The 27,812-nt window shown below is 45.9% G+C and overlaps 1 protein-coding gene across 2 annotated transcripts in view; it reads right to left on the minus strand.

Moving 5' to 3' along the window:
* RARS1 (arginyl-tRNA synthetase 1) overlaps nt 1–27,812 on the minus strand; it is a 176,292-nt gene that overhangs the window by 3,512 nt on the left and 144,968 nt on the right. For both annotated transcript variants that reach the window (XM_078653389.1, XM_078653390.1), the window contains exon 14: nt 26,723–26,967. In XM_078653389.1, the coding sequence (XP_078509515.1) occupies nt 26,723–26,967 (245 nt within the window). The remainder of the gene's footprint in view (nt 1–26,722; nt 26,968–27,812) is intronic.

Here is a 27,812-nt window from a genome sequence, read left to right on the forward strand (position 1 = left end):
GCATGCAGAGAGAGTACGCAAATTCGAAACGAGTGTATGATTATATAATAATGTACTGCTTTTATTAAGTGACTTCTTCAGAGGCCACAGAGGTTTAGGGGGGCACCAATGTTGAAATGTGTGTCACCCAAGGTTTGGGGTCTGACAAGCCTCTGGCTCATGTTTGGGGGAGCTCCAATGTTAAAATGTGTGTCACCCGAGGTTTTGGGTCTGACAGGCCCCCTGCTGCTCGGATTCATTTAACACATTTAATACATCTGTGCATTGTATGTTGCAATATATAAGGCTGCTTGCGCCAGGTACAGTGCTGCACTTGGCGTCCTTCAGGCCGACACACTGCCCTTCTGTTACTTTTTAGCTTGACCCGTAATTTTCTGTTTTAGGGTCTCTGAATACAGAGGACGGGTGAGAGAACTGTGGGGAAGTGTTAGGCTGAGGTCGAATTGCAGTGATTACGAAATATAGTTTAACACCAACCGCATTTGAGCAATTAAACACATTGTACTGATACGGTTGACGTGGGTGCTTTTTTTTTTTTTAGCTAGAACTGTCATCGAGGTGAAGTCTGTTATAAGGGTGGTGTGCATGTATTGGATGGATGAAAAGATCATAAAATTCATCTATGAAGACAGCCCTGTGTGCCTCCCAAAGTAAAATATATTATGTGAAACAATCATCTATATAGACGTTTCTTGTAATAAAGGATGTACCGCACATATTTACAGCATCCTATTTACATTCTAAAGTATGTTCAGTTTTCCTTTTCCTATCTGTTCCCAGTACAGAGCCTAAGGAAGCACATGAGTACACTAAAAAAACAGACCTGCAGAGCAGCATTTTATGTTTGTCTCACTATTTTTGATTTGATTGTAATGTTTTCTTCACAGTTGTGCTTTAAAAATGCTATATTTGAATCCCCCTTTTTTCAACAATTTGCAGTAAATATGTGGTGTAAAACCCACCATTTGAATCAATTTTTTCTCAAAATTTCCCCCCACACCCTCCTTTTTCAGTTCGGCATGCTCGCTTCGCTTGCTCGCTTATTACATTAAGGTACAACATTTTTCACCCCACCACTTTCAAAATCCACCAGCCGCCACTGGTGTTACTACCACCGCTCCCCCGCTCAGGCGCTGTGAAGAAAACAATTTCACCAGTTGCACGGAGCTGTCGGTGCGCAGAGGGTTAAATCTGCCTCCCACCCCCGGGCCGCGGGGAGGCTGCGCCGTGTAATGCGTGCACGCCCCCTCACCCGCCTTCTCCCCCTCTTGCCTTCTTGCTCTATTGCAGGAATTGAATGGCCGGTCCCTGAGCTTCTCCACGCTTTCCAGGGCCTGGGTGGTGCGGGCCTGGGGGCTGCTGGCGGAGGCTTGAGGCACAGAAGCGCCCCGGTGGCCGAAGGGGCGGGCGCGTGAACAGGAGACGTGAGCGGCCCGCTGCAAGGGGTCGACTGAGTCAGAGCCACCCGCCGACACCCGAGGGAAGAATGAACACAACAACAGGTAATGCGCTGGCTCTGAGGAGGGGTGGCGGAACTGGGGTGATGTGGCGGCATCCCTGCACGCTGTGCACTGGATTGTGCACTGTTCCCACGACCGGACTCGCCTCTGTGTGATAGAACGCCACCTAGGCCTGTCGAAGCCTCGGGCTCGAGTCGGAGCGCAGACGGAGCACTCGGAATGGGGCGGGCAGGTACAGAGGGCCTCGGGCGGGGAAGGAGGAGACGTAAGTTTTGCAGGCCGTGTTAGGGGATAAAAAGCAACCTAAATGCATTGTGGGAGCCACTGAGCCACACACTAGGGTCTGAAGCACCCATGGCTGCAGGGAAACTCAAGAGAAGGAGACAGTGCACCCAATGAGAGCTCTGGGGGCCACACAACTGCTCCAGTGTGTGTGTGTGACTGCTCCAAGCTGTGTGTGTGTATGTGTGTATGTTACTGCTCCAGTGTGTGTGTGTGTATGTGCCTGCTCCAGTGTGTGTGTGTGTATGTGACTGCTCCAGTGTGTGTGTGTGTATGTGACTGCTCCAGTGTGTGTGTGTGTGTATGTGACTGCTCCAGTGTGTGTGTGTGTGTGTATGTGACTGCTCCAGTGTGTGTGCGTGTGACTGCTCCAGTGTGTGTGCGTGTGACTGCTCCAGTGTGTGTGCATGTGACTGCTCCAGAGTGTGTGCGTGTGACTGCTCCAGAGTGTGTGCGTGTGACTGCTCCAGAGTGTGTGCGTGTGACTGCTCCAGTGTGTGCGTGTGACTGCTCCAGTGTGTGCGTGTGACTGCTCCAGTGTGTGTACAATTATTCTACAAAGCGCTACAAATATCCAAAGCACAATTCAGTAAAGCGCTAGAAGTATTCAGAGCACAAACGTATGGCTAAGAGCAACACAGCGAGCGCAGAGAATATGAATATTAAATCAATTTGGCAGGGCTTATCGCAAAATAGCGCGATTGTACACAGCAATCAGCCCAACAATACTTATCTGATGAGGGCAATGCACGCAGCCTAACGATATCAGGAGTGAATCAGGGAGCCAAACGATGCCAGGATTAGAGCAGGGAGGTTGGGGAGCGACCGCTACTGAGAGCGTCAGTGTGTGTGTGACTGCTCCAGAGTGTGTGTGTGACTGCTCCAGAGTGTGTGTGTGACTGCTCCAGAGTGTGTGTGTGACTGCTCCAGAGTGTGTGTGTGACTGCTCCAGAGTGTGTGTGTGACTGCTCCAGAGTGTGTGTGTGACTGCTCCAGAGTGTGTGTGTGACTGCTCCAGTGGGTGTGTGTGACTGCTCCAGTGGGTGTGTGTGACTGCTCCAGTGGGTGTGTGTGACTGCTCCAGTGGGTGTGTGTGACTGCTCCAGTGGGTGTGTGTGACTGCTCCAGTGGGTGTGTGTGTGTGTGGGGGGCTCTGGATGTGTGTGTGTGTGTGGGGCTCTGGGTGTGTGTGTGTGTGTGGGGCTCTGGGTGTGTGTGTGTGTGTGTGGGGCTCTGGGTGTGTGTGTGGGGGGCTCTGGGTGTGTGTGTGGCTGGCTCTGGGTGTGTGTGGCTGGCTCTGGGTGTGTGTGGCTGGCTCTGGGTGTGTGTATGTGGTAGTAATTGCTGTCTGCTGAGCTCGTCCGTAGGGTACAATAGGTCTCACATTTACGAGAGATTAAGCTATTGGCAATTTAAATGACAATGCCATTTATTTATTTGTTTTCAAAACCAACACATAAAAACAAATTTTGTCATTTACAATGCCAATAGCTCTAACTTTTCCAAAGGCGAAACCGTTGCATTGTAAATGCTTGTTTGTCCAGCAGTTGAGTCAGGTGGCTGCTAGGGAGGGGGATCCGGATCGGAGTATCCTGATTACCTATACTTTATGCAGTGTTTGTGGTAATGGCACACAGGGAGGTGTGCCATGTCTTGTTTTCACTTTTGTCTGCACCAAGGCATGCAGACTGCAGTGGCAGTCTGTATGTGTTTGGCGAGGGGCCCCTAAGGGTGGCACAATCCGTGCTGCAGCCATCAAGGGCCCTCTTTAGCCTCTTGCCCTAGGTACCAGGGGTACCATTTACTAGGGGCATACGGGGAGTCGTAAAGGTATTGACAATTAGGGAAACAATTATATAGTTTGGGAAAGAGATCTGGCACTGGGGACCTGGACCTGGCAGGAACCCAGAACACTCTCAGTCAAAATCACATCAAATACATGGCAAAAAGTGGGGCTGACCCTGGCACTTTACAACAAATTTCATATACTTTTGCGGTTTGGTTAGGCAAGAATCCTCACCCATTGGGTTTCAGTGCACTGTATAAAGAGATGGGGCACATCTTCACGGAAGGACAAGATTTAAGTGAACACACAATGCTCCAGACAAATCATAATTGAGAAATAGAGTAACCTACAAAGGAGTGTCCCACCAGGGATAAAGAAGTTTACTCCTTCCCAGGCAGCGATATTACTAATACAGAACAGCCATCCCAATTCAGATATAATTTATCATCCTGTCACGTGTACTTTGTACAACACTCCATTACACCCTACCTAGCTAAGTTCCAGTCCAAACATGGATGAATTGGACATTTAATTGGGACTATAAAATGTAGACCGAAGTAACAGTGTATCAAAGTTTAAACTAAATAACTGTATGTTATTCAAGCTTCAAGTTTATTTTTATTATGCATAGTTACTAAAAACCATTGCACAGTTTTGTGCTGTCAGTAAAAACATTGATACACATGATAGAAAGTGCTGTGCGGTGCCTACATGCAGATATACAAAAAGGCTGATAAAACCATTAGATAAGTGCCTTTAAAATGTGACAATAAAAATGGAGCCGTAAAGAGTATGCCCTGCAGTACTGCATAGCTGTGTTGATAATGGTTAGTGTGTTCTGGTATGTGCATCTGTTGTATGAGACAATAGTGCCAGACAGCCAGAGCGCGGAGTGCGGAAAGTGCGTACATATCAGGAGAAGGTTCCTGATAACTAGGCGGCAGGACGGCGTTTCCCATCATTGGCGGGCTATTTCTTTTTGTTAAAATTGAGTTTTAGGAAGCTGCTTCCAATTGACATATCAGATTCTTCAATGCCCTGCCTAATGATGGAGTGGTTTGTTCGCTCCGGTGTTGAATTACATTTTTCTGTTCCGCCAGTTCTAGGAATTTGAACATTCTCCAGTTCAGTTGTGTGGCCCCTTAGTCGAACCATGCAAACACCGCTTGTCGCCTGGTGCGTATCCCTGACTGCTTGAGAGGGATCTTTAGCAGCTGTATCCTCTCTTGCTCCAACGCCGTACATGTGCAGATTAAGTGCAAAATGGCTCCTGGACCTGTGTCGCACAGACTGCAGCTGCTTGGTGAGCATGCCCTCTGCCATAGTGGAAGATGGTCGGCGCACGGTAGAATGCCCAGGCGGTGCTTTAAGAACTTTATTTTAAGAGTTTTAGGGAAAACCCGATTAAAATATTTTTGAGGTGCAGATGTTTTGTAAGAGTTCAGGGTCATCCAGGCATGGGATCTGGCTGAAAATACGGCCTTGTCTTCCAGCAGTGAGAGTTGTTTTACTGTCTTCCATTCCAATTTTTTGAAGGTTGTGTGTTGTAACTGAGTGTTCCAGAGGATGGTGAGCTTTGTGATATAAAGAGATTCTTGTAAGTAACGTCTGCCCGGGGAAATGTCACAATTCTAGAGTTCTTGCCATAGCAGCTGATTTAAAGTGTTTGAGGCAGAGAGTCTTAACTTATTCCAGCCAATGATGTAGGCACCATGCCTGGCCAGCGACTGTTTCACTAAGCCGAACTCCAACCTTATCTGAGCTGGTGAGGAGTATTTTAGGAGGCTGAACATGGTTCTATGTGACATTATCAGGGAGGTGTCCAGTTGGTTTGCATCTCTCCCCGCATTGCTTCGCTGCCATAGGTTAGTGTGGGGAGTAGGTTGCCCTGTGCTACCTTCAGGAGGGGGCATAGTGAAGGCCCTATCAGTTTTGAAGACAGATTTTTCAGTGTTATAGCGACGACCAGGCCTCGCCTTCTGATTTCTTCCTTCTGGTGCGTAAAGGGTCCTTCATTATCAATAACCACGCCTTGATATTTGTAGTCAGTGGTGGATTCAATAAGAACACCGCCCAGGTGCCACCTCTTCTGCCGCCTTCTTTTGTTGTTTATCATCATAGCTCTTGTTGTCTTGAAGTTGATTTTTAGGCTATTCTCTGCGGCTTATTTCTGCATTTCGTCGAGCAGATGTTGGAGACCGATATGTGTGGCTGAGCAGCACCACGTCATCATCATACATAAGGTTTGTCAGTGGTTTTCCACCGAGCCTGAGTGCATGGATTGTTGATATTGGGAGTTTAAGGGAGGTCGGCAATATAGAGGATCAACAGAGTGGGTGCCAGATCGCAACCCTGCTTCAGGCCTTTGGTTGTGGAGACTTTTTTAGAAAGGTGAATTCCCCTCCCAGTTTCACCTGGACCCAGGTGTCAGAGTGTAGAAGCAGCAGGATGTCCTGAGGGATTCCCCAGTGTGCCAGCTTCCCTTAAAGTTTCCTCCTCTCAACATTATCGAATGCCACGCGAAAGTCGATGAAGCATAGATGTAGTTGCAGGCTGGCTATTTTCGTAGCAACTATAAGAAGAGCGAGGATATTTGTTGTCGTGCCGGACATTTTGCAGATGCAAAACCAACAGTTGATGGACAGAATGCAGAACAATGTCATATATTCACTCCAGTACAGAGATCTCGGCCTAAATCCATCGTTTTTTTGCTCACCACACCACCCCAGTTCAGACATGGCCATATGCAAATCAGCCTTGACCCTGTGCCTCATGGGAACAGTCCACCCCGAACTGCCAAGCCATGTCTTCCCAGGACCGGAATCAAGAATCCTAGGACCGGTTTCTGGCTATCAGCTGTCTTCAGCCAGTATAGCTTGACTCCAGTGGCGTGGAGAGCACGGGACTCACGTCTGAGCATACCCGTCCCACTCGGGGTGACAAATGCAAAAACAACAGTTGATGGACAGAATGCAGAACAATGTCATACATTCACCCCAGTACAGAGATCTGGGCCTAAATCCATCGTTTTTTTGCTCACCACCCCAGTTCAGACATGGCCATATGCAAATCAGCCTTGACCCTGTGCCTCGTGGGAACAGTCCAGCCCGAACTGCCAAGCCATGTCTTCCCTGGACCGGAATCAAGAATCCTAGGACCGGTTTCTGGCTATCAGCAGTCTTCAGCCAGGATAGCTTGACTCCAGTGGCGTGGAGAGCACGGGACTCACGTCTGAGCATACCCGTCCCACTCGGGGTGACAAATGCAAAAACAACAATTGATGGACAGAATGCAGAACAAAATCTGGGCCTAAATCCATCGTTTTTTTGCTCACCACACCACCCCAGTAGTATCAAGCCCACTGGCCTCTTGCAAGTCCATGAAAGACTGTCATCATCACAATGAGGGGATAAATCTAACTCATCTCCATCCCCAGCAGTGGAAAATGCCAACAGGCAGCAGAATAAATGAATGTGTTTAAAAGGGAGCGTGGATGAAAGTTGAAAACAGCATTAGAAGGCGGTAGTGTGGTTCATTCAGTCACATGTTTTCTCCGTGTAAGAAGAGGAAGAGTTACTCCCACAGTGGCCATAGTGCACCGATCTGCTGCCGCCTGCCACGGGCTGTGGGGGAAGTGAAGCACGACAGATCGATTGAGAGCCAGACAGCAGTGAAAGGCATCTATCTATGAGTTGAGTCGCTCGTCCTCAGACTCTTTCTTCACTACTTATTTGTCTCGAAAATCGTGATCAAAGTTCCATTTCAATTTCAGCTGACACATAAAATCGGGAAGAGGCGCCACCCCAGTGGGTTGAATTGTCTGCACTGGACCGTCCAGAAGAATCCCCAGTGAGTAAAGCAGTTTCCATTTCAACAAATCGAGAAGGTGTGTGCCTATGTTGAAATGGCAATTAGAAACCCTGAAAAGAAACACAGGTTTAGCAGCTTGATAGTGTAGGAGACTATACGTTGTTTCATCCTGCTCTCTAGTGGTTAGATACAGAATTGCTCTACAAATATATTTTCATCATAAAAGGTAAATACGGTGTTTGTATTCTAGGACAGTGATTCCTAACCTTTTGAATTGTGTGGACCTACACAATCATTACTGGAATCCGGGGACCCCCAATAAATATTTAATGGAATCAGGGACCCTCAATTAGTAATTATTGGACATCGGCTAGGCAAGTTCGATGATTTGAACATCTGAATAATACACACAAATATGGAAAGACACATTCATCAAACAAATACAAAAAGTATTAAATATTTTACTTAATTCACAAACAAATATAAAAATGTCAACATTTTAATTACAAAGATAGAGCTCTTTTAAAATAAAATGAAGCCACCATCATTCATACTATATTCTGTTTGACTACTCCACAGAATCAATTAGAGGATACTAACTTGAATTTTAGGCGTCAAATTAAAATTCTTTCACATTTACAGAACGATTTAATTTTTACATTTTGTTTCTTTCTTTAAAACCTAGGCTAGAAGCGCTGCCCTATAAGGGGCAAAATTAAGGGGGCACTCTAACCATAGGCTTATAGTCACTACTGAGAACAAATTCCTCAGACAATTACTCGGACTACTGATAAACTCCCCTGTGGTTCCGCTGCGCATGTACCTTGGGGTGAGATCTATTGCTGAGGAAATTGGCTGCAGGCCACTACTTTTTTGGTGGCGCCCCTGGGTAACACTGGAACTGGCGGAGTAAAGATTGGAGCTACTGGGAATCCTGAGACTCCCCGGCTCACGAAAGAAGCCTTGGCTCTTATTTATTAGGGAAGGCCTTTATGCAATAGAGCTAAAAGATCTATGGGACAATCCTGACATAGCATGCTTGAGAACATCACATAGTCTCTTAAATTCTAGCTATTGGGGCGGAATAACCGCTAATCTCCACGCAGGATTTATTTATTTATTTTTTTATTTATATTTTCAAAGTTTTATATAGCGCGAACAAGATCTTCACAGATATCAGAGCGCTTTACATAGAGGGGTACATGAGGGAACATAGTCAAACAATAGATCAATAGATCACATAGTACAAATATGTGGCTGCAAGCCATCACGTGAGTAATAAAACAACTCATACAAATAAGTAAATGAGTCAAGCATGCAAAACAGATCGGTGCAAGGTGTTGACAGAGTTCGAGATGATAGATCAAGTGTATTTAGCCATGAGGATAGCTTTTACTTCTTTTTTAAAGAGTGTAGTGGAAGAGATAAGCCTGGTTTCGGGAGGGAGTGAGTTCCAAATCCTAGGCGCCAATCCTGAGAAGGAGCGCTTGTAAGTTTTTTCCTTCCGGAATCTTCGAGGTTTCAGCAGAAGATTGTTTGTGCCTCTCGTGTTTCTAGTTCCCCCAGAGATTGTCAGTTTCTGAGCGAGGTAGCCGGGTGAGTTTATGTGTACCGCCTTGTGTGTCATGCAGGCGATTTTCAGCTGTATTCTGGCTTCAAAAGGCAGCCAGTTCAGGGATTTCAAGTCAGGGGTAATGTGGGAGTGCTTTTTTGACCCAGTGATGAGTCTCGCTGCAGCATTCAAAGAAGCTCTTAGTGGTGCGGTAGTAGTTAGGGGGAGTCCGCAGAGGGCGGTGCTGCCGTATTCAATACGTGGGATGACTAGCGATTGTACTGCTGTGTGGAAGTCTTTGGCTGGGAGGTAGGGTTTAAGTTTCCTCAGAGTATTGATCTGGAAGTTCGCTCCCTTTGTTGCCTTGCTGATATGTTGCTGCATGTTGAGGTTGGTGTCAAGTGTTATGCCTAAAGATTTTGCAGAATCCACTATGGTCGGTTGGACATTGAGTGCTGTTAGGTGCTTAAGCCATGTTTGTGTGGTAGATATTTTCGTGGGAGGTGAGATCAGAAGGAACTCAGCCTTCATAGCGTTTAGTTTGAGGTGGTTATCAGCCAGCCAAGATTGGGTGCTCCTGATCGTTGAGTTCAGACGTAAGATGTCTTTGGGGGATTGTAACTTGAGATATAGCTGAGTGTCATCGGCGTACATGTGAAAGTTTACGTTGGATGCTTGTAGCAAGGAGGTGAGAGGTTCCATGACTAGGTTGAACAAAGTTGGGGATAGGGAGGATCCTTGGGGGACGCCTAGCGTCACAGGTATTGGCGAGGACATCAGGTTGTTGCTCTTGAATTTCTGCGACCTGTTGTGAAGAAAGGAAGTGAACCACTTGAGAACAGTTCCAGATAAACCCATTCTTGTATTTAGTAGTTCTAGTAGATTCTCATGTTTAACGGTGTCGAATGCTGAAGAGAGATCTAGAAGGATGAGGAGGCAGGGGTCGTTTTGGTCTAGCATTTGAAGTGCGTCGTCGATTATGTGAGTCATAGCAGTCTCTGTGCTGTGTCCTGCTCGGAAGCCTGACTGGTGGGCGTTGAGGAGATCGAATTGCTCAATGTGTTTAGTCAATTGTAGTTGTGCGCATTTTTCCAGTAGTTTGGCGAGAGTAGGAATATTGGTGATGGGACGATAATTGTTAAGATCAGAGGGGTCGGCTGTAGGTTTCTTTAGTAGAGGTGTGACCTGTCCAATTTTGAGAGAGTCAGGAATGCTTCCTTGTTGGAGTGAGCTGTTGATAATTTTAGTCCAGAGAGGGAGAAGCAAAGGGGTAAAGTATTTTACTGCGGAGGCAGGGAGGGGGTCCGTGAGGTGATTGGATGGTTTCAGGGTGCTGAGCAGTTTGCCAATTTCTTCTTCCGAGTATGTGCCGAAGGTTGACCATGTAGCATTGTTTTTTGGTTCAGTGGGTGCTAGGCGTTGGGGTTTGGAGTAGAGGCTTGCATCAATGAGGAGATCGCTTTTTATTTTGTCAGTTTTTTGGATGAAGAAAGCAGCGAAGTCTTCACAGGAGGGTGCCTCACACCTAGTGTTGAGCGGTTGGGGTTGTTCCTTGGATTGTGTTTTGATTAGCTCAAATAGTTTTCTCGGGCGGTTTTTTGCTTGGTCGAGTTGGAGGCTGAAGAAGTCTGATTTTGAGCGTTTTATTTTCCTGAAGTAGGCGTTTCTCTTTTTCTTCAGCTCTTTTAGGTGCATTGCAGAGGGGGCTGATCTCCAGGTACGCTCTGCCATTCGCATGTCTCGTCTATCCTCATTGAGACTCCCATCGTACCATGGTTTGGATATTTTAGTAGAGACTCTTTTCAGCTCCATAGGTGCAGCCTCATTAATTATAGATGTCATAGCGTTGAGATAGTGGTCAGTCAGAGTTTGGACGTCTGTAGCGCTTGTCGGTGGCAGTAGGAGGTTGCAACTGTTCGGGGGCAAAGAGCCTGGGTTGAGCTTTTTCGAGTCTCTTTTCCAGACTTTGGGCTTGGAGAGTTGAGCCGGGTTGACTTTGACTTTTTCATTGATAAAAAATGTGACAATATGATGATCTGACCAGTCACAGGGTTGGATGGACTCGAGTTGGATAGAGTCCTCTTTGGAGATGATCAGGTCGAGGGTAGAACCTTTCTCGTGGGTTGGGCCGTTGCATATTTGGGTGAGGTTAAGGGCATCAAGGAAATTTTTAAGACTATTTACCACTGCGTCGTTGCGATCGTTCCAGTGGAGGTTGAAGTCACCAAGGTATATTTGGGTGAGTTGCCGTCCGGAATTGGTTGAGATCAACTCCATTATTTCTTGGGAAAAAGTGAAGTTGTCCCTGGGTGGGTGGTAAATGCTGTGAAGCGCGCATATCGGTTTGCCCTCACTCATAATGTCAAGGCAGATGTATTCCCAGGATGTTGGGGATGGTAGGGAGGTGGAGTTGACTTTCTGAACAGAGAGGTTGTTCCTGTAGATGCATGCGATTCCACCACCTATTTTGCCTGTTCTGTCGAGCCTGATAATGTGGTAGTCGGGAGGAACCAATATGTCCATTATAGGTGTCGAAGATTCAGTTAGCCAGGTTTCTGTCAAGATGATTAGGTCAAGGTCCCGCGATAAGAGGAGGTCAGCAATGGCGGCGGAATGTTTCTTGGCTGATCTGCAGTTGAGAAGAGTGCATTTGAGACGGGGTGTGTTGAGGGCGGTAGATGGTTCTAGAGAGAGAGGGACTTTTCTCAGGTTATTGGGGATGGAGAATCTGCTGTTTAGTGTGGGCGGCCTAAGGGGATTTGAGTGTATCGTGGGAATGTTGAGGTGTGGGGTGGTTGTGTTATTTTGGGGGGCTTGGTCATAGGAGCGGAGAAGGGTGAGTGTGTCGAGGTCAGAAGAAGAGTTGTGCGTGCGACGAGGGCGGTTGTAGCGATTACGACCTGGGATTGAGGTCAGATTGGGGGATAGCTGAGTGAGAGAGTTAGTCGGAAGGGTGGGGGACAAGTTGGGCGGGGCGGTGTAGTTGCGTGGGGCGTTGCAAGGGTGATGCGGGGGCCGAGGGCAGTTGCTGCGCCTATGAGCAGGGATTGACGCCCGGTGTGGGGCGTGTTGAGTGAGGGAGTCAGCCGGCGGAGTAGGGGACAAGTTGGGAGGGAATGTTGGGGTGGGTGAGGGGTGTATAGGGTGTGTAGAGAGTAGTTCTTTGATGGTGTGTATGTCTTCTTTTATCTGTGTGAGGGTGGCCAAGATGTAGTCCATCGTGGGGGGGGGTGGTGGGGGTGGTGGTGGCAGTCAGCGGTGATTGGCTGACAAGGGAATTCGTGTGCAGCTGGGGGAGAGGGCTGGTGTTCGAGCAGGTCTGCAATGTGTTGGTGAGTGGGATGGATTTAGGGAGGGGAAAGCTTTTGGGTGGGAGGGGTGTGGATGAGGTAGGGAGGACGGTGGTGGTGAGAGTGAGGGCGTTGGTGGTAGGCGGGGGGGTCAAGGTGTAGTCTGGGAGACTGATAGCCGTGGTGGGGGTGCAGGGAGGATAGTGGGGGCTGAGAGTGGGAGGGGAAGCGTCATTGGGGATGATCCTGTTGAGGGGGGTGGGGGTTAAATTCAGAGAGGAGGTATGTTCTGCGTAGTTGGTTAGAGGGTAGTGGGGACTGAGAATGGGGGGGATAAAGGGGGGGATTTGTCGGAGTGCGTGTTATTCTGGTGCTGGACTAAGTTAGGTGTGTTAAGGGTGGGAGCTGTGCTGTTAGCCATGAGCGGGGTGTTAATGCTCGCTATAGGTGTGATAGGAGTGTTGAAGGTATGTGTGGAGGTCCGCGAGTTGGTAGAAGGGGCGGGGGTGTGAGTGGTGTATGAGGGGGAGCGATCTGTGTCTATGCTTGAGAGCTGAGTTGGGATAGTGGGAATGTGGGTGGGGGATGAGAGGTCTGGGGTGGTAGGTGTGCCCCTGATTGAGGAGTATGTAGCTGTGAGGTCCTGGTTGGTGGGACTGGAGGAGATATGAGTGTTGGTCCGTGAATTGGAGAGGTGTTCTTTGAAGGTGTCGAACAAGTTGTCTAGCAGTTCCAGGTTCCTGTCTGTAGCTTGTGCTAGGACAATCCCGTTATTGTAGATAGTGATGGTGGCTCTGCCTGGAAAGACTAGGGATGGTGTGATGGAGAGAGTTAGGCTATGAGCTGATTTTCTGGAGGAGACGGAGAGAAGGATGAGGAACGCCTTTCTCCATTGAGCTCTGCGTGTGGTGTGAAAGATGATATCAGTGTTCAGGGATCCATTGACCGGTGAGAAGTAGTTGTCAACAAAGGGAGTTTCAGGGTGTGACCTAATGAAGTTGTGTTTGAAGCGTTTGGCGGCTTTTTTGGTGAGTGATGGTGGGTAGTTGATTTTGTATGTGTGTTTGCCGATAGGATCCATGTTGCGGTGATGGATTAGATGGGTATGGGGGGAATGCGCTAATGCACTATAGTGGTACACATGTGCAGAAAAACAAATGCCTACAGTAGGTTACACAGTAGTAAGTTATAGATTACAAAGTGGCATTAGTGATCAACCAGCATACCAGGATATAAGAGTGTGCAATAAAGCAAATACATACGGTAAATTACAAAATACACGGTGTAAATATAATACTGAAAGTATATAAGGGCAGGATAGGAGTGAAGGTATAATACTGATAGTATATAAGGGCAGGATATACCTGCAAACAGCAATTTACATGATCCACCCACGGTTCCCTTACACTACACTTTTTGGATGTGAAAGACACATGCAAGTTGGAGGCATGGCGTGACGAAATCTGCGCGGTATTAGGCAGGAAGCTTTATGTGCTGTTTCGTCATGGCTGTCTTCCACTGCGTGCTCTGACGTGCAAATGGATGGGTGGCAATCCAAGTGGGTGCCCAGCCTGTAACATGTGCGTTGAGTCTGAACTCCATATGTTCTTTTTCTGCCCGGGTTATTGCACAATTAGAACAAGATGGTTGGTACAGCTATGTAAAAACCTAGGAACAACCCATTGCAAGGAAGCATTCAGAATTTTAAAATATAACACTGATTCCATATAGTCTATGCGATCTCACGTTTTTTAAATTCCATGTGGTGGGCCAGGAGAAACTTCCTCAATATGTAAAACCAAAGACTCGATCATAACTGACTCTCCTACCATCTTATTCTAAGCAAAATTCCTAGATGAATTGTTTTGTCGCTTTTAAACTTTTTTAACTGTTTTAATTTGTTTGTACATATCTGCGATAGCTCTTTTATGGTGAAAAACCGAAATAAAGAAATATTGGTATTGGTTTCTTTATTCATATGCACCATATTAATGTTAATATTATTTAATTTTCCAAGCAGTCGTGGAACCCATGAGTTGGTGTCGCAGACCCCTTTGGGGTCCACGGAACACAGTTTGAGTACCACTGCTCTAGGGCATGCAAGTGGTGGGATCCCTTCCATAACTTTAACTGAAAATTTTGGGCCGAAATAGGAAACTGCAGCTAGACTCTGCGTCGTCGAAATCATCTGATCTTAACATCTTTGTTCTCACGCCTTCATTGTCAGGGTTGCATGTGACTAACAGAAGTCAAGTTGTAAAACAAATGCTACCGGTAATTGAAGTCTCCTTTGGTGGCATGAATTTATTATGGATTCAGGGGTGCTACTGAGAATAGCAAGTAGTGTTCCGTCACAGAGATGGGTTAGAGCTTGAAGCAGTTATTCACAAATTTCTTAGAACAACACAGAAAGCATGTCTTGATATCCCCAGAATCAATGACACAGCTCTAGGATATGGTTTACGAATGAGTTTTTCTTTAGTTATCTTCAGAGTGCAGCATCTAAACACTACTTTGCCACCTTACCATGTGCCTTGCATGGCAATTCAGCAGCTCTCCCGCTAACTGGAAATAGGTCATATCGCCTATCAAAAGGAAATTCCCTTCTCTGTCACAATACACTTTAAACAAAAATTATAATCTTACTCTTAGTTTGCACTGAACCAAAAGCTGCACTCAGACATTAAGTGTCACCATAGTCTAATTAGGTTAAAATGTCTTTATTCCACACAATGCAAGCCAAATTTGGTGACATTATTGACCTTAATAAGCTGTCCTGGTACAAAACCTGTTGCATCTTCTTTACATTCTCAATCCTACTAATATATTTTCGCAGGGCTTTTCTGTTTTCTAGCACATGCAGCCATATTTGTGCTGCTAAAAACAGTTTTGGGAACACAACCGCAAATTCGATATTCTGGCAAGAAGGTTACGCCAGATCTCAAATCCTCACTCTTTCTGAGGAATGTAATGAAAGGCTTGACTAAAGATGTGGTTTGCAGTTTTATAACCTGATTTGAGCTTCGATTCAGAATCCGAAATGCAACCCAAGGAGAGAGGTCTGATGAGAACCGGAATCGAGCCACACTTGCCTAAACAGAACGACTGAAAAAGGCACAACGAGTGTCACTGGGAGTAGCCTTGGCTCACCGGTGGTAGTTCGCTGTGAGCAATAATGCAATGCCCAGAGAAACAAAAGGGGGCAGAATTTCCAATGTTTCATGCAACACAGCGCAGCAATCAAATGTGTTGACCAGTGTGAAAAAGAAAGAGGAGAACAGCAGCGTATCTACAGGGAATTTATAAAGTTGTTACTCTGTTACACCTGCCTTGAGGTGGCATGCGATTATGGAACAAATGTATGTCTACCATTGTTAGCAGATAGGGATCTGCCACAAAACCCAAGGGTATTTGCACATGAACGCCAATGTACCCATGCATGGAATGCTCCCTTGATGCAATTGCTTTACTCTGGCCAACTTTCTAACGCAATCCAGATTGGTGTTGGAAAGTAAAAAAACAATATAACACTTTGCGCCAGGTTTGCATTACAAATATAACACAAACTTGGCGAAAGAGTAAGTAAATCTGGGCAGAGGTGTTGTAAATAACAAACCACCTAGACAACAGATCGAGGTAAATAAAAACTTACAGGCTAAAACCAAGCATAAATATAAAGAGAACTTTAAAAAAGGCCCATGAACGTAAAATACAAAAAAATCAAATGAGGCAATCAAATATATGTAACGAAAAGGCTCTGACTACTGAAATCAACAGGAAACGCCGTTGCCTTAAGTACCAGGGGAAATATTCAAAATTATGTAAAGACGTGAGAGTCTTTGGCAGGTATGCTCGTCATCAGAGCTCCAAGACAGGCAAACCACGGGCCTATGGGTTCAGACTGAAGCAGGGGGGACGCCAAAGCTTAAGAAGCAACAATATGTCCAAGAGGATGAGGCTGGGAGCGGACCCATATAGGCTCCGCACCTCATTTTCCGAGCTGAACAATGTGAGTGAGGAGCCACACAGCACCACTTACCGGTGCGCAGAGGTACTGCTGAAAAGTTTCCTGATCCAGTCAGGCGATCGGGGAATATTCAAAAGGTGAGGAATCTGCAGCTTCTTTCTCCATATGAAAGTTGCCCTTTACCAAGCTTAAGTCTCAAAGCAGCGAAGTCAATAGCAGCAGCATCTGTCTGATGGAATTCGGGCCACTAAAGCACATTTACCAGTCGGGTCGATCCCAGTCTGTTCACCATGATGTAAAATAATTTAGAATGTAACAAAACTGAAGGATATGGCTGGATTCCAATCCGTGTTGTGCAAGTGCTCCAATTGCAGAACGGTTCTTAATCCTACACTATTTCTTGCTTGTGACTTCCAGAATTTCATAAGAAACTACTACACAGCAGGGTAACACAAAGCATGTCACACAGCAGGTGCACAAGGCAAAACCTCAAACAACCATGCTCACCATAAGCCAGTTCACTCTCCAAACTATTAGGGAGGTTTTTTGAAGGACTGAAGGAAATTTCAGACCAAGTTTAGAAATGTCAAGCAGAAAAGATGGGCTCCATGGAAACAAGTAATAAATTAGAGCAATTTTTTAGCCAAAATACTTTGAAGGGGTAGTAGGTTAGCTTAACTTGGGTGCTAAATATATTCAAAAAAGCAGCTGGCCTAATGACATAAGACCAGTCTTTCACAGGATCTTTGCAATACATTAGGCTTGTTTCTGTATTTGGAAGAAAGCCAATGATGAGAAAGCCTCATATTTCCAGCTGCATGTACTTCCATCAAGCAAGATCATCAGCCATCGAGGATCCAGTGTTGAGACCATGAAAGCCATGACCATAACAGCAGCACCGTGTTGGTCTGTAGCCTCAGGAAAGGAATTAAGGACCACCTATTTGTGGTTTGACACTATTCAGAGTAGCATACAGGAGTTTTCAGATTCCAAAGACCCAGACCCCAATGCTGGAATACCTAACCATCCTAACATGAGAAAAACAAGCAGTGTCAAAGTCAACAGGTCTTGCCTTTGGGACCTATTGTCTTTGCCAATAGTTTCCAGAATGCTGTACAACATCCCTGATGCTATGCCGTCTAGCTAAAAAAGAGAAAATTAAATAATTTTGTAGGCATGCGCATCAAGCATGCACACGCCTACAAAATGATACTTTTTTTGTTGTTTATCTGAGTTGCATTGGTAAACACTAATAATAAAAAGTAGCTAAAGCAGATTGCTGGAGCAACGGGGTGGACAGAAGTCACATTGGGGGGAGTTGGAATCACTGAGGGTGTGGTAAGTTAAAAAGTGGGTGAGCAGAAGTAACATGGGGGGCCCGGGAAGCAACATGGTGGGTATGGGGAGGGAAGCAGAGAGAGGAACGTGGAGCAGAGAGATAAGTAAATGGACAGTGGGGTTAGAGGGAAAAGCATACAAATGAGAAAGCAACATGGGGAGAAGCACACGAGGGCTAGCGCTTGCCAGAGGGTGGAGGCGAGAAGCACTGGAGCAAAGAAAGAGCAATAAGTGTGGCGTAGGGGGAAATATATGAGGGAGACAGCTGGAAAACACATGCACTCTTGTGGAGTGCTTAAACATACAAGTAAAAAAGTAGTATCTGAAAAGTAAGCTGTGGAAGAACACAAGTAATGCACCCATGCTCTAGGGAAGGACAAAGGCATGAGGAGGAAGTAAACCCGCACAAGGTAACAAATAAGAATAAAGTAAATGAACTGACAATGAGACCAACCAACAGCAAGCAATGGTTATTCTCGATATAAGCCCATTTTAAGCTAATAATAACCTTAGTAGGTGAGACCTAACATGATATCAGGTCAGGGCACAGATGGCCAAATTAATCGGAGAAAAGAAGTAGAAACAAAATTATGCACACCTTGATGACAGAAACCTTGCACCCTCAAGATGGAAAATGCTACTAACCCAGTATGCATCTGTTCTTGGCATATAGAGCAGGTGCGGCTGGTCCATTTGGGTGGAAGGGCCCGCCCGCTTTTTCCCTGTAGGTACAGTGTCTGTCAGGCTGAACAAAAGTCTGCCTGACAGACACTATTCACTTTCAGTTTAAGCAGCCAGGAGACACACATGCGCATTTAGCGCTGGCTCCTGGCTGCCTGAACTGAACTTTGCTGGGCTGAGAAAGTCACAGCTCCGTTGGGCGTGACTTTCTCAGCTCAGCAAACGTTGCTGAGGCCCTCCCCTCAGTGACGAGGGATTGCGTCACTGATTGCCTCGCACCTGGGCGCTTCAGTTTTAAGCCCTGAAGCGCCCAGTATCGAGTGTCAATCAGTGACACTTCATCACAGAGTGGGGTGGGGTCAGTAGTCTCCCTGACCCCATCCCACTCTGTGATGACGATAGGACTGCTGCCTTCCCTCATTGGCTGACCTAAGGTCAGCCAATGAGGGAAGGCAGCAGCCCCAAGTCTCCTGGAACCTCCAAGGCAGAGCAGAGCTGGCTAAAGGTAAGTGAAATTTAAGTTATTTTTACATTGCTTGGTGCGCGCGTGCGTGTGTGAATGTTTGGGAAAGAGTGTTGTGAATTAATGTGTGTGCGCCTGGTTGTGAATGTTATGTGTATGTGAGCCGCGTGTGTGTGTGTCCCGTCCGCCCCCCTCCCCCCAAAACTTATCGCCCGCCACTGATATAGAGCTGTAGAGTCATACTGTTTACGTACATTATTTCAGACTACTGCAACAGCTACAGGTTAGCCACCGCTTTGGGAGATAACTGCTATGTAGTCTATGCAAAAGCATATGATCTACACCTCATATGCCTCAAACAGAAAATGCTACTTACCCAGTATGCATCTGTTCTTGGCATATAGAGCTTGAGAGTCATATGCGCCCAACCGCACATATACCTGTTGCAGTAACATCTTATTTAGATACATGCATTCATGGATATCTCCTTCTTACTACTCTTACTAACTCCATTATCTCCCTCTCCGGGAAAACAACCTAACAATGGAGTCGATACCCATGCGCACTATCACCGAAAGGAGGAGTCACCTACCTCATGACTGGAAAGACTTCTTCGAAGAAAAACAAAGTGTAAACATCCGGAAAAAACACTAGATGGCGATCTATGCAAAGGCATATGATCCACAGCTCAAATGCCTCGAACATAAGTGTAGATGTAGTCTATGCCCAAGCATAGACTACACCAATCGGACTAACCGGGGATTCAATAGACAACCATAGCCTATCGCTTAAGTCAGGTGCTCCACGCTAAATAACAAAAATGCAGTAATTTATATACAAGGTATGAAGATGGAGGAAGCAGTCTCATCAACTCACAGAAACACCTGTTCAGCCTTGTTATATCTTAATGGATTTTCATGACAGTGACATTATTGCTTTCTCAAGGGTGTACTGATTACGCCATTACAAGAGAAGGGATAAGAAAACAAGTTACTTACCTGTAACTTCAGTTATCCAGTATTGGTATCTTTCATAGATTCACATGCCTGAATCATTCCCCGTCGTCAAGGCGGGAGTCCCACAGTAAATAAAAAAGCAGTGCAAAAGCACTTTGTAGTAGTAGTAGGCCCTAGAACTAGGCCTGAGGCCTAAATTATAGTAGCCTATCTACATCATTATGTCAAAAAGACCAAAGTCTTTGCTCCAACCAATCAGCTCACAGCACCCTCTAGAACCCGCTCTGCAGAGCCAGTTCTCCTCAGATTTTCGTAGCACAAGTGGGAACAAGTATCCCAACCTTAGAGAACTGCCTCTCCGGGGAGGAGGGTGGGTGCATGTGAATCTATGAAAGATACCAATACTGGATAACTGAAGTTACAGGTAAGTAACTTGTTTTCTTATCCAGTATTGGGGTATCTTTCATAGATTCACATGCCTGAATCAGAATAGCAAGCAGTAAACCAGGCAAAGTCGGTTGCGGATGGTGGGAGACTTACTGTATTGCACCCCCATGAATGTACCGCTAACAACCAACAATCGCTTAGAGATTGATCTATTAACAACCTTATTGAAAAACCAACATAGAAGTAATGCAATTTCCTACAGGAAATGGAACATTAGTAGCATATAAACTTACTGTATGACAACATATGTATGCATATTATAAACAACAATTTGAACTTTATGTACTTTTAAGAAGAAACCAATGGTTGTACCTGAATGTATTCCTATGGAAACAGATGGCCTAACACAGCTTGGCCCACTGCCGCATCATTCTGATTTGCTGATTGTAGGCAGTAGTGTCTTGTAAACGTGTGGACATTCTTCCATGTCGCAGCACGGCAAATGTTCTCAAGCGTCACTCCTGCAAACAAAGCTGCAGACGCTGCCACAGCTCTTGTGGAATGAGATCGAACAGACCTTGTCAATGGTCGGTTAGCCTTGATGTGACAGAACTGGATGGCAGAGGCTATCCATCTGGAAATCGTAGCTTTTGTGACCGCTTTACCCAATGTAGTCTGGCCATAAGCCACAAATAGTTGATCTGATTTTCTTACAGCCTTGGTTCTCTGGAGGTAGAACTTTAAGCATCTTTTGATGTCTAAAGAATGTAATGTTCTCTCCGCTGGGGTTGATGAATTTGGAAAGAAAACCCTCAGCTTGACTGGCTCATTTAGATGAAATTGAGAAGGCACCTTTGGTATGAATGTTGGATTCGTCCGCAAAGTGACATAGCCTTGGGAGAAATGCATAAAGGGTTCCTTTATAGTGAATGCCTGAATTTCTCCCACTCTTCTGGCAGAAGTTAGGGCTAACAACAAAGCAACATTCCATTTCAAGAATTTTAGGTCAGCTTTATGAATGGGTTCAAACGGGTGCTTCATCAGCTGTGAGAGAACTGTATTGAGCTCCCATTCTGGTGGTGAAGGCTTTACTGGAGGATAAGCCCGGAAAAGACCCCTCATGAATTGCTTAATGAGAGATGAAGAGCAGAGTGATTGAGTGTCAGCCATCTTCCTGTATCTGGATAAAGCCGCTATGTGGACCTTTATTGAAGAAAAAGAAAGACCTGATTGCGCCAAATGCAATAAATAGGGTAGTATTTTTTCTGCTGGCGCCTTTATAGGATGTAAATTGTTTGAGATGCACCAAGCACAGAAGCGCTTCCATTTGAGACGATAAGTTTTTAATGTACTCTGGGCTCTTGCTTTCTTTAGAATGTCTCGGCAGTCCTGAGGAATTTGCAGATGCTGAAATTCTAGGAAATTAGGAGCCATGCATGCAATTTCAGCGACTGAGGGTCCGGGTGCAGTATCTGGCCCTCGTTGCGTGATAGTAACGTTGGGGTTACCAACAGCTTGATCAGTGGCTCCTGTGAGAGAAGCATGAGCTCCTGAAACCAATACTGGCGAGGCCACCTGGGAGCAATCAGCAGAAGGCAGCAACTCTCCAATTTCATCTTGCGCACCACTCGTGGAATCAAAGGGATCTGAGGAAAGACGTAGGCATAACTCCCTGACCATCGCATGGACAGGGTATTCCCCCTTGATCCCGGTTGAGGGTACCTGCTGGCGAAGTACCGGCATTTCTTGTTCTGTTGGGTTGCAAATAAATCCAACATTGGCTTGCCCCATCTCTGAAACACCTTGCTCAATTGGTTGTTGTTCAGTTCCCACTCGAGGCAATCTGACGAGGATCTGCTCAGTTTGTCTGCTAAGGTGTTGTACAGACCCCTGACGTGTTCTGCCTTGAGAGTTATGTTGTGAATCGTCAACCATTGCCATAACTCTTGGGCTTCCCTGGACAATATTGCTGACCTCGTTCCCCCTTGCTTGTTTATATAAAACATGCTGGTAGTGTTGTCCGTTCTGACCAGAACTGAGGATCCTGCGATCCTGGGGAGAAACGCTTGAAGAGAAAGAAATATGGCTTTCAACTCTAGACTGTTGATATGGCATTTTTTCTGCTGTTGAGACCATTTTCCCTGCACCTGTAAATCCTGGAGATGACCTCCCCAGCCCTCCATGGATGCATCTGCCGTCAGAACGAAATCCGGAGGAGCTTGCAAGAAAGTGAGTCCCTGTTCCAGATTGCTCAGCCTTGTCCACCATTGAAGGGCATGCACCATCCTGTCGGTGACTGTGATGATGTCCTCGAAAGAGCCTGTCGCTTGTCGCCATTGAAGATGTAGCTCTTCCTGTAAGGGTCGCATCTTTAGACGTGCTAATGGAATGAGGTTGATGGCCGACGAGCACATCCCCAGAAGTGATGCAAATAGGCGAACTGAAAGTGACTTTTTTCTTGACAGTTTTGTTGCCAAGGCTTGTAGTCGGAGTTGTCTCTCTTGAGATAAGAATACCTTGCATTCTACTGTGTCTAGAAAAGCTCCTAGGAACAACAGGTTCTGTTTTGGAATCAATTGAGATTTGCTCTTGTTGATTGTAAGGCCTAGCGATGCAAAGAGATTGCAGCATATCATAATGTCGGATTTTACTTTGGCCTTCGATGGACCTTTGACTAGCCAGTCGTCCAAATACGGGAAGACCTGCACCTTTGCTGATCGAAGAGCTGCTGCTACAGGAGCCAGACACTTCGTGAAAATCCTTGGGGCCGACTTGAGGCCAAATGGGAGGACCTTGAACTGATAATGGGCGCCAGCCACAGTGAAACTGAGGTATTTTCGATGTTTTGGGTGAATTGGGATGTGGAAGTATGCATCTTCTATGTCCAAGGAAGCCATGTAATCTCCCTCGTTGAGGCAGTTGAGAATGTCTGAGAGAGTGACCATTCGGAATCCCTGTTTCTTGAGATATCTGTTCAGATTGCGCAGGTCTAGGATCGGTCGGCATTCCCCTGATTTCTTTTTTATGAGGAAAAAACGGGAATAGAAACCTGTCCCTCTCTGATGGATTGGGACCTTCTCTACAGCGTTCTTGAGAAGCATTGCTTGAACCTCCTTGATCAGTAAGTGAAGACGAGGGGGAGGGGGACACCTGGGCGGAGTTGTTGGAGGTTTGGTAATGAACTCCAGGGTGTGACCATGTTGGACTAGGTCCAGCACCCACTGATCTGTTGTTATCTGATGCCATTGGTGTTGGAAGGCAGATATCTTCGCGCCCACGGGAAAATTAGGGATTGAAGATGGCGCCCAATTGATCTCACTGTTTCTTGTGATTGTCTCGCCTCTGATTGTTTGTGCGCCTTCTTCCTCCTTGGCGAGAGAAACCAGCTGATCTAGACTGGCGATACGAAGACTGATAGTTCTGGCGGTATTGCTGTTGATATTGCCTGCCTTGTTGGTAATAATTGTCTCTGGACGAATAACCGCGTCCTCTCGCTCCTCTGAACGATCCTCTCTTGTACTGCAATGACCCCAGCGATTTTGCAGTATCCGTATCTGTTTTAATTGCTTGGAGAGCTTCGTCTACATGTTTCCCAAAAAGGGACTCTCCATCATAAGCCATGTCCAGCACTTTCAATTGGACCTCTGGATGAAAGGTAGTGGCCTTCAACCACCCTTGACGTCTCAAAACAGCCACTCCTGCCAACTGTCTGAAATTTGTGTTTGCAATATCTAATGCGCAGTCGATGGACTCCGCAGCTGCGCGCTCTCCTTCCATTAATATCGTTCGTGCTTCCTGCCTCTTATCTTCTTGAATGAGTTCCATGAAGACAGCCTTTTCTGACCACATTTGGCGATCATAGCGCCCTATAATCGCCAAAGAATTTGCCGCTCTGATGGAGGCCGCAGCCATTGTGGAAAACTTTTTCCCAATAAGGTCTAAACGTCGCCCCTCTTTATCAGGTGGTGTAGAAATAGGGGTAGCTGGATTCTTCGACCTTTGTTGTGCAGCCTGAGAGATCACCGAATCCGAACGCGGATGACCAATAAGGCACGCTGGACTAGTGAGCGGGGCACGGTATTTCTTATCAATTCTTGGCAACACAGCAGGCACCGAAGCGGGGTTTTTCATTACTTTGAGACCCTCTTTCCAAATATAGTCAATAATAGGAATGGCTCGAGATACTTTCCTGGTTTCTTCCTTAAAATCATGAAGAAAACACTCCGTTTGCTCCACAGTCACCGGGAGTTTAAATCTGTTTACTGCTCTCTGCATCAGATTGTGAAACCCACCCACATCCTCAGGTGAAGAATCTGAAGGCTGAGGAGTCGGAGGGGATGGCATGGGAATAACATAATCATCCCAAGGGTCTGATGAAGGTACGTTAGGCAACTCCCCTTCCTCTACTTCATCTTCTGAGGACGTGTCCGGGGCTTGTGGAGGCAACTCATGTTGTGTAGGTTCCACAACTGGAGAAAGCGGTGTAACTTGAGATGGAGGAATAGAAGTAGTAGGCTGAGGCATATGTGGCGGAAAGCGTTGTTTGTAATCTGCCAGCATATCCTGTAAATCCTGAATCAGGGTAGGTGGTAAATGGGTGACTTCTGAGACCTTAGGCCGCCTCTGATGTTCCACAGAATGAGGCACTAAAATGTCCTCCTGATAATAATGTTCAGTATAAGTGTCATCTTCATCATCATCTTGACACTTGATGACATGATCAGATGGGTGACGCGCCACACCAAAAGCTCCTTCATTATCATCATCCTCAAAATCATCTTCTTCGTCATCCGAGTAGGATTCCAGAAGATGAGAGGGCATAAGTGGCGACATGTAAGAACCTTGTTGCCTCTTGTAAGAGACGAGTTGAAAGTTCTTCGTTGAAACTGGTGTAGAAAAAACCTGATTCCCAGCAATCGGCTTCACTAAAGCTGAAGCCATCATCTTTGACGGCACCGGTGACAAAGGTGCAGCTGTCTGCTGAAAAGATGTCGTCGTCGACGGGATTATCGTCGACGAGGTCGACGACGAAGGAAACGTCGTAGATGGATTTGCCGTCGACGGGACCGTCGTCGATGGAACTACCGTCGACGGGACAATCGTCGACGGGCTGGTCGTCGACGGAACAGCTGTCGACGGGCTCCTCGTCGACGGTTTCATCGTCGATACTTTCTTCGTCGACGGTGGCGCCGATAACTTCGCCGGCGAGCTCTTTTTAGACGACGAAGGCTTCGTTGACGCTGATGTCTTCGTTGACGAGTCGTCTACGAGAGTTCTTTTGGCCACAATACAAATCTTTGTAGACACAATAGGCGAAGTGATAGATGTAGTGGAGATCATAGGCGTAGAAAAGGAAGTTGAAGTAGAAATAGTAGTCACAGGTGAGGAGACAGAAGAGCTCTTACTCGCGGTTTTCTTAGAGGAATCGTTGGTGGCTGAGGCTCCAGAGACAGCATGTGGGGGATCTCTGTGAAGAGCCTAAAGTAGAGTGGGAGGTTTTAGCATGTTTTCTCCCCTCACTTTTCTTATCCTCCTGTGACCTTGACCTCTTACTAGAAGTAGAGGCTTTGTCATCATAATCCGTGGAAGAGGATTTTAGCCACAAAAGGACTCTGGCCTCCCTATCCCTTAAGGTCTTAGAAGGGAAGGTACGGCAGATCTTACAATTTTTTGCCTCATGTTTGGGATAAAGGCAATAAATACAGTCCTTGTGCTGGTCATCCACATGGACCCTTTTCTTCTCGCAGGTTCTGCAAGGTCTAAACAAGGCCTTCTTGTCAGACATCCTGAAGCTCTGAGGAAAAAACTGAGTCAAGACTCAGGGAGACTCCCTTCCACACGACGTGCGGTGAAAATCTGAGGAGAACTGGCTCTGCAGAGAGGGTTCTAGAGGGTGCTGTGAGCTGATTGGTTGGAGCAAAGACTTTGGTCTTTTTGACATAATGATGTAGATAGGCTACTATAATTTAGGCCTCAGGCCTAGTTCTAGGGCCTACTACTACTACAAAGTGCTTTTGCACTGCTTTTTTATTTACCATGGGACTCCCGCCTTGCCGACGGGGAATGATTCAGGCATGTGAATCTATGAAAGATACCCAAATACTGGATAAGGGACAGGCAGAACAATGTGGCACTTTCAGCAGGGCAATGAACTGTTTAACAGGTTTGGTACATGATTACATATATTTTTTATCAAAACTCATTACTGCATCACAGGAAGTTCTGTAGTTTACAGGACACCAATTTCTATTCGCTGATTTGGACAGAAGAATACATTTCTACCTAAATTTATATGCATGATAGTTCCCAGGGTATGCAATAAAAAGATTCAGCATTGTATGTTAACTTTCAAATGTACTGAATGAACAAAAAGAAGAATGAATAGATTTAAAATCCAACGAATAAATGAAACAACTATACAATGTGGCCCTTCAAACTGAATTCCATCAGGAAGCTTTTTGATTACCAACTGTTATGTGGTGGCATTTTCCAACAGGCTCAGAATGATTAAGAGGCAGTATGAAAAACAACTTAAGATAATCCTTTTTCAAACAAGGTAGATACCTAGAAAGATTTCATCATGTACATGAGCAGCCATTAGCCCCGACTTACATGCCCCTGACAACCACTAAAAATTATACACAACATTTTACCACAGGAATTCAGTAAATTAAAAAAAGTGCTCCCAGAGAATGGTAGTGCTTCTTTTCCATTTCAAAGCTGAAAGATTCTGCATTATGGTATACTTACCAGTTTGCCGGTCCTTTTCCACACAATAGCAGTTGTCGTAAAACTCTGTGAACGTGGTGGCCAGCTCGTAAAGGTAGTCACAGAGAGTGTGAAGAAGGAGGTCATCTAGGATCTTCTGTAGGATCTCCGGGAACCGCAAGATACACTTGCCCAACTTCCATTCCTTCTCGTGGTCCAAAATGATCTCTTTCTCAGCAGCTTCACGCAGCATCTTCTCATCCACATTTGCAAGTCGTGCAATACTCCTACAAATATAAGGTACATAAAGGTTTGATCCTTACTGCAGGAATATACACCTGTGTGAGCTGAATGAATGTCCTCTCTTGGCACCAATTTTTGGACAGTTATCAAACAACCTCTCCACCTACGAATGACGTTTAACATGCAAATGTAGTATCTAGCACAACAAAAGACACATGTTTTGCTTCTTTATTAAAAATAAGTTTCGACAAGCTCTAGCTGGAAAAATATTCTGGGGGATGCTATAATTATCCCCACAACCTGAAATTCCAATCCCTGCACAAACTCATGTTTGCGCATGGATCTAAATTTGCCTCCTTACTCGGGATCGCCCGATAAGTTACTCCAACTGAAAACTGTGCGAAGCAGTAAAAGTAGGAGACCTGGTGAAAGCAAATTGTGATGGTCCACATACCCTTAGCCATGCCCACACTATTTCATGCTTTACCCCCTCATGAGCGAACACTGGTACTGAAAAAGGGCTTTGGGGAATAAAAACAGGAAGATGGCTATTTAAGTCACATCTGGCATTCAAATATACTAATATCTTTGGGACTAAATCATCAAGAAGAGAGGAATAGGACAGGAGAACTGTACTCTTCTTCCTCCCATGAGCTGCACCGCCTCTACCTGAGAAAGGACATGTGTACAAGTGCCAGCTGAGGGCCTGACGTAAGTGTCACCAAACCTTGTGCCTCAAGATGACTAAGTTCAGTTTTATTGTAAAAACACACAGCTGCCCAGCAGAAGTCAACTTTTTAGTGTCACTAGTTTTTCTTCATTCGTTAAAAAAACAGCATCCAGCACAACAAAATGACTAGCAGTCAGTTCAAAAACATAACAGCAATTA

Source organism: Lissotriton helveticus, chromosome 7 (genome assembly GCF_964261635.1).
Source record: "Lissotriton helveticus chromosome 7, aLisHel1.1, whole genome shotgun sequence".
Taxonomy (NCBI): Eukaryota; Metazoa; Chordata; class Amphibia; order Caudata; family Salamandridae; genus Lissotriton; species Lissotriton helveticus.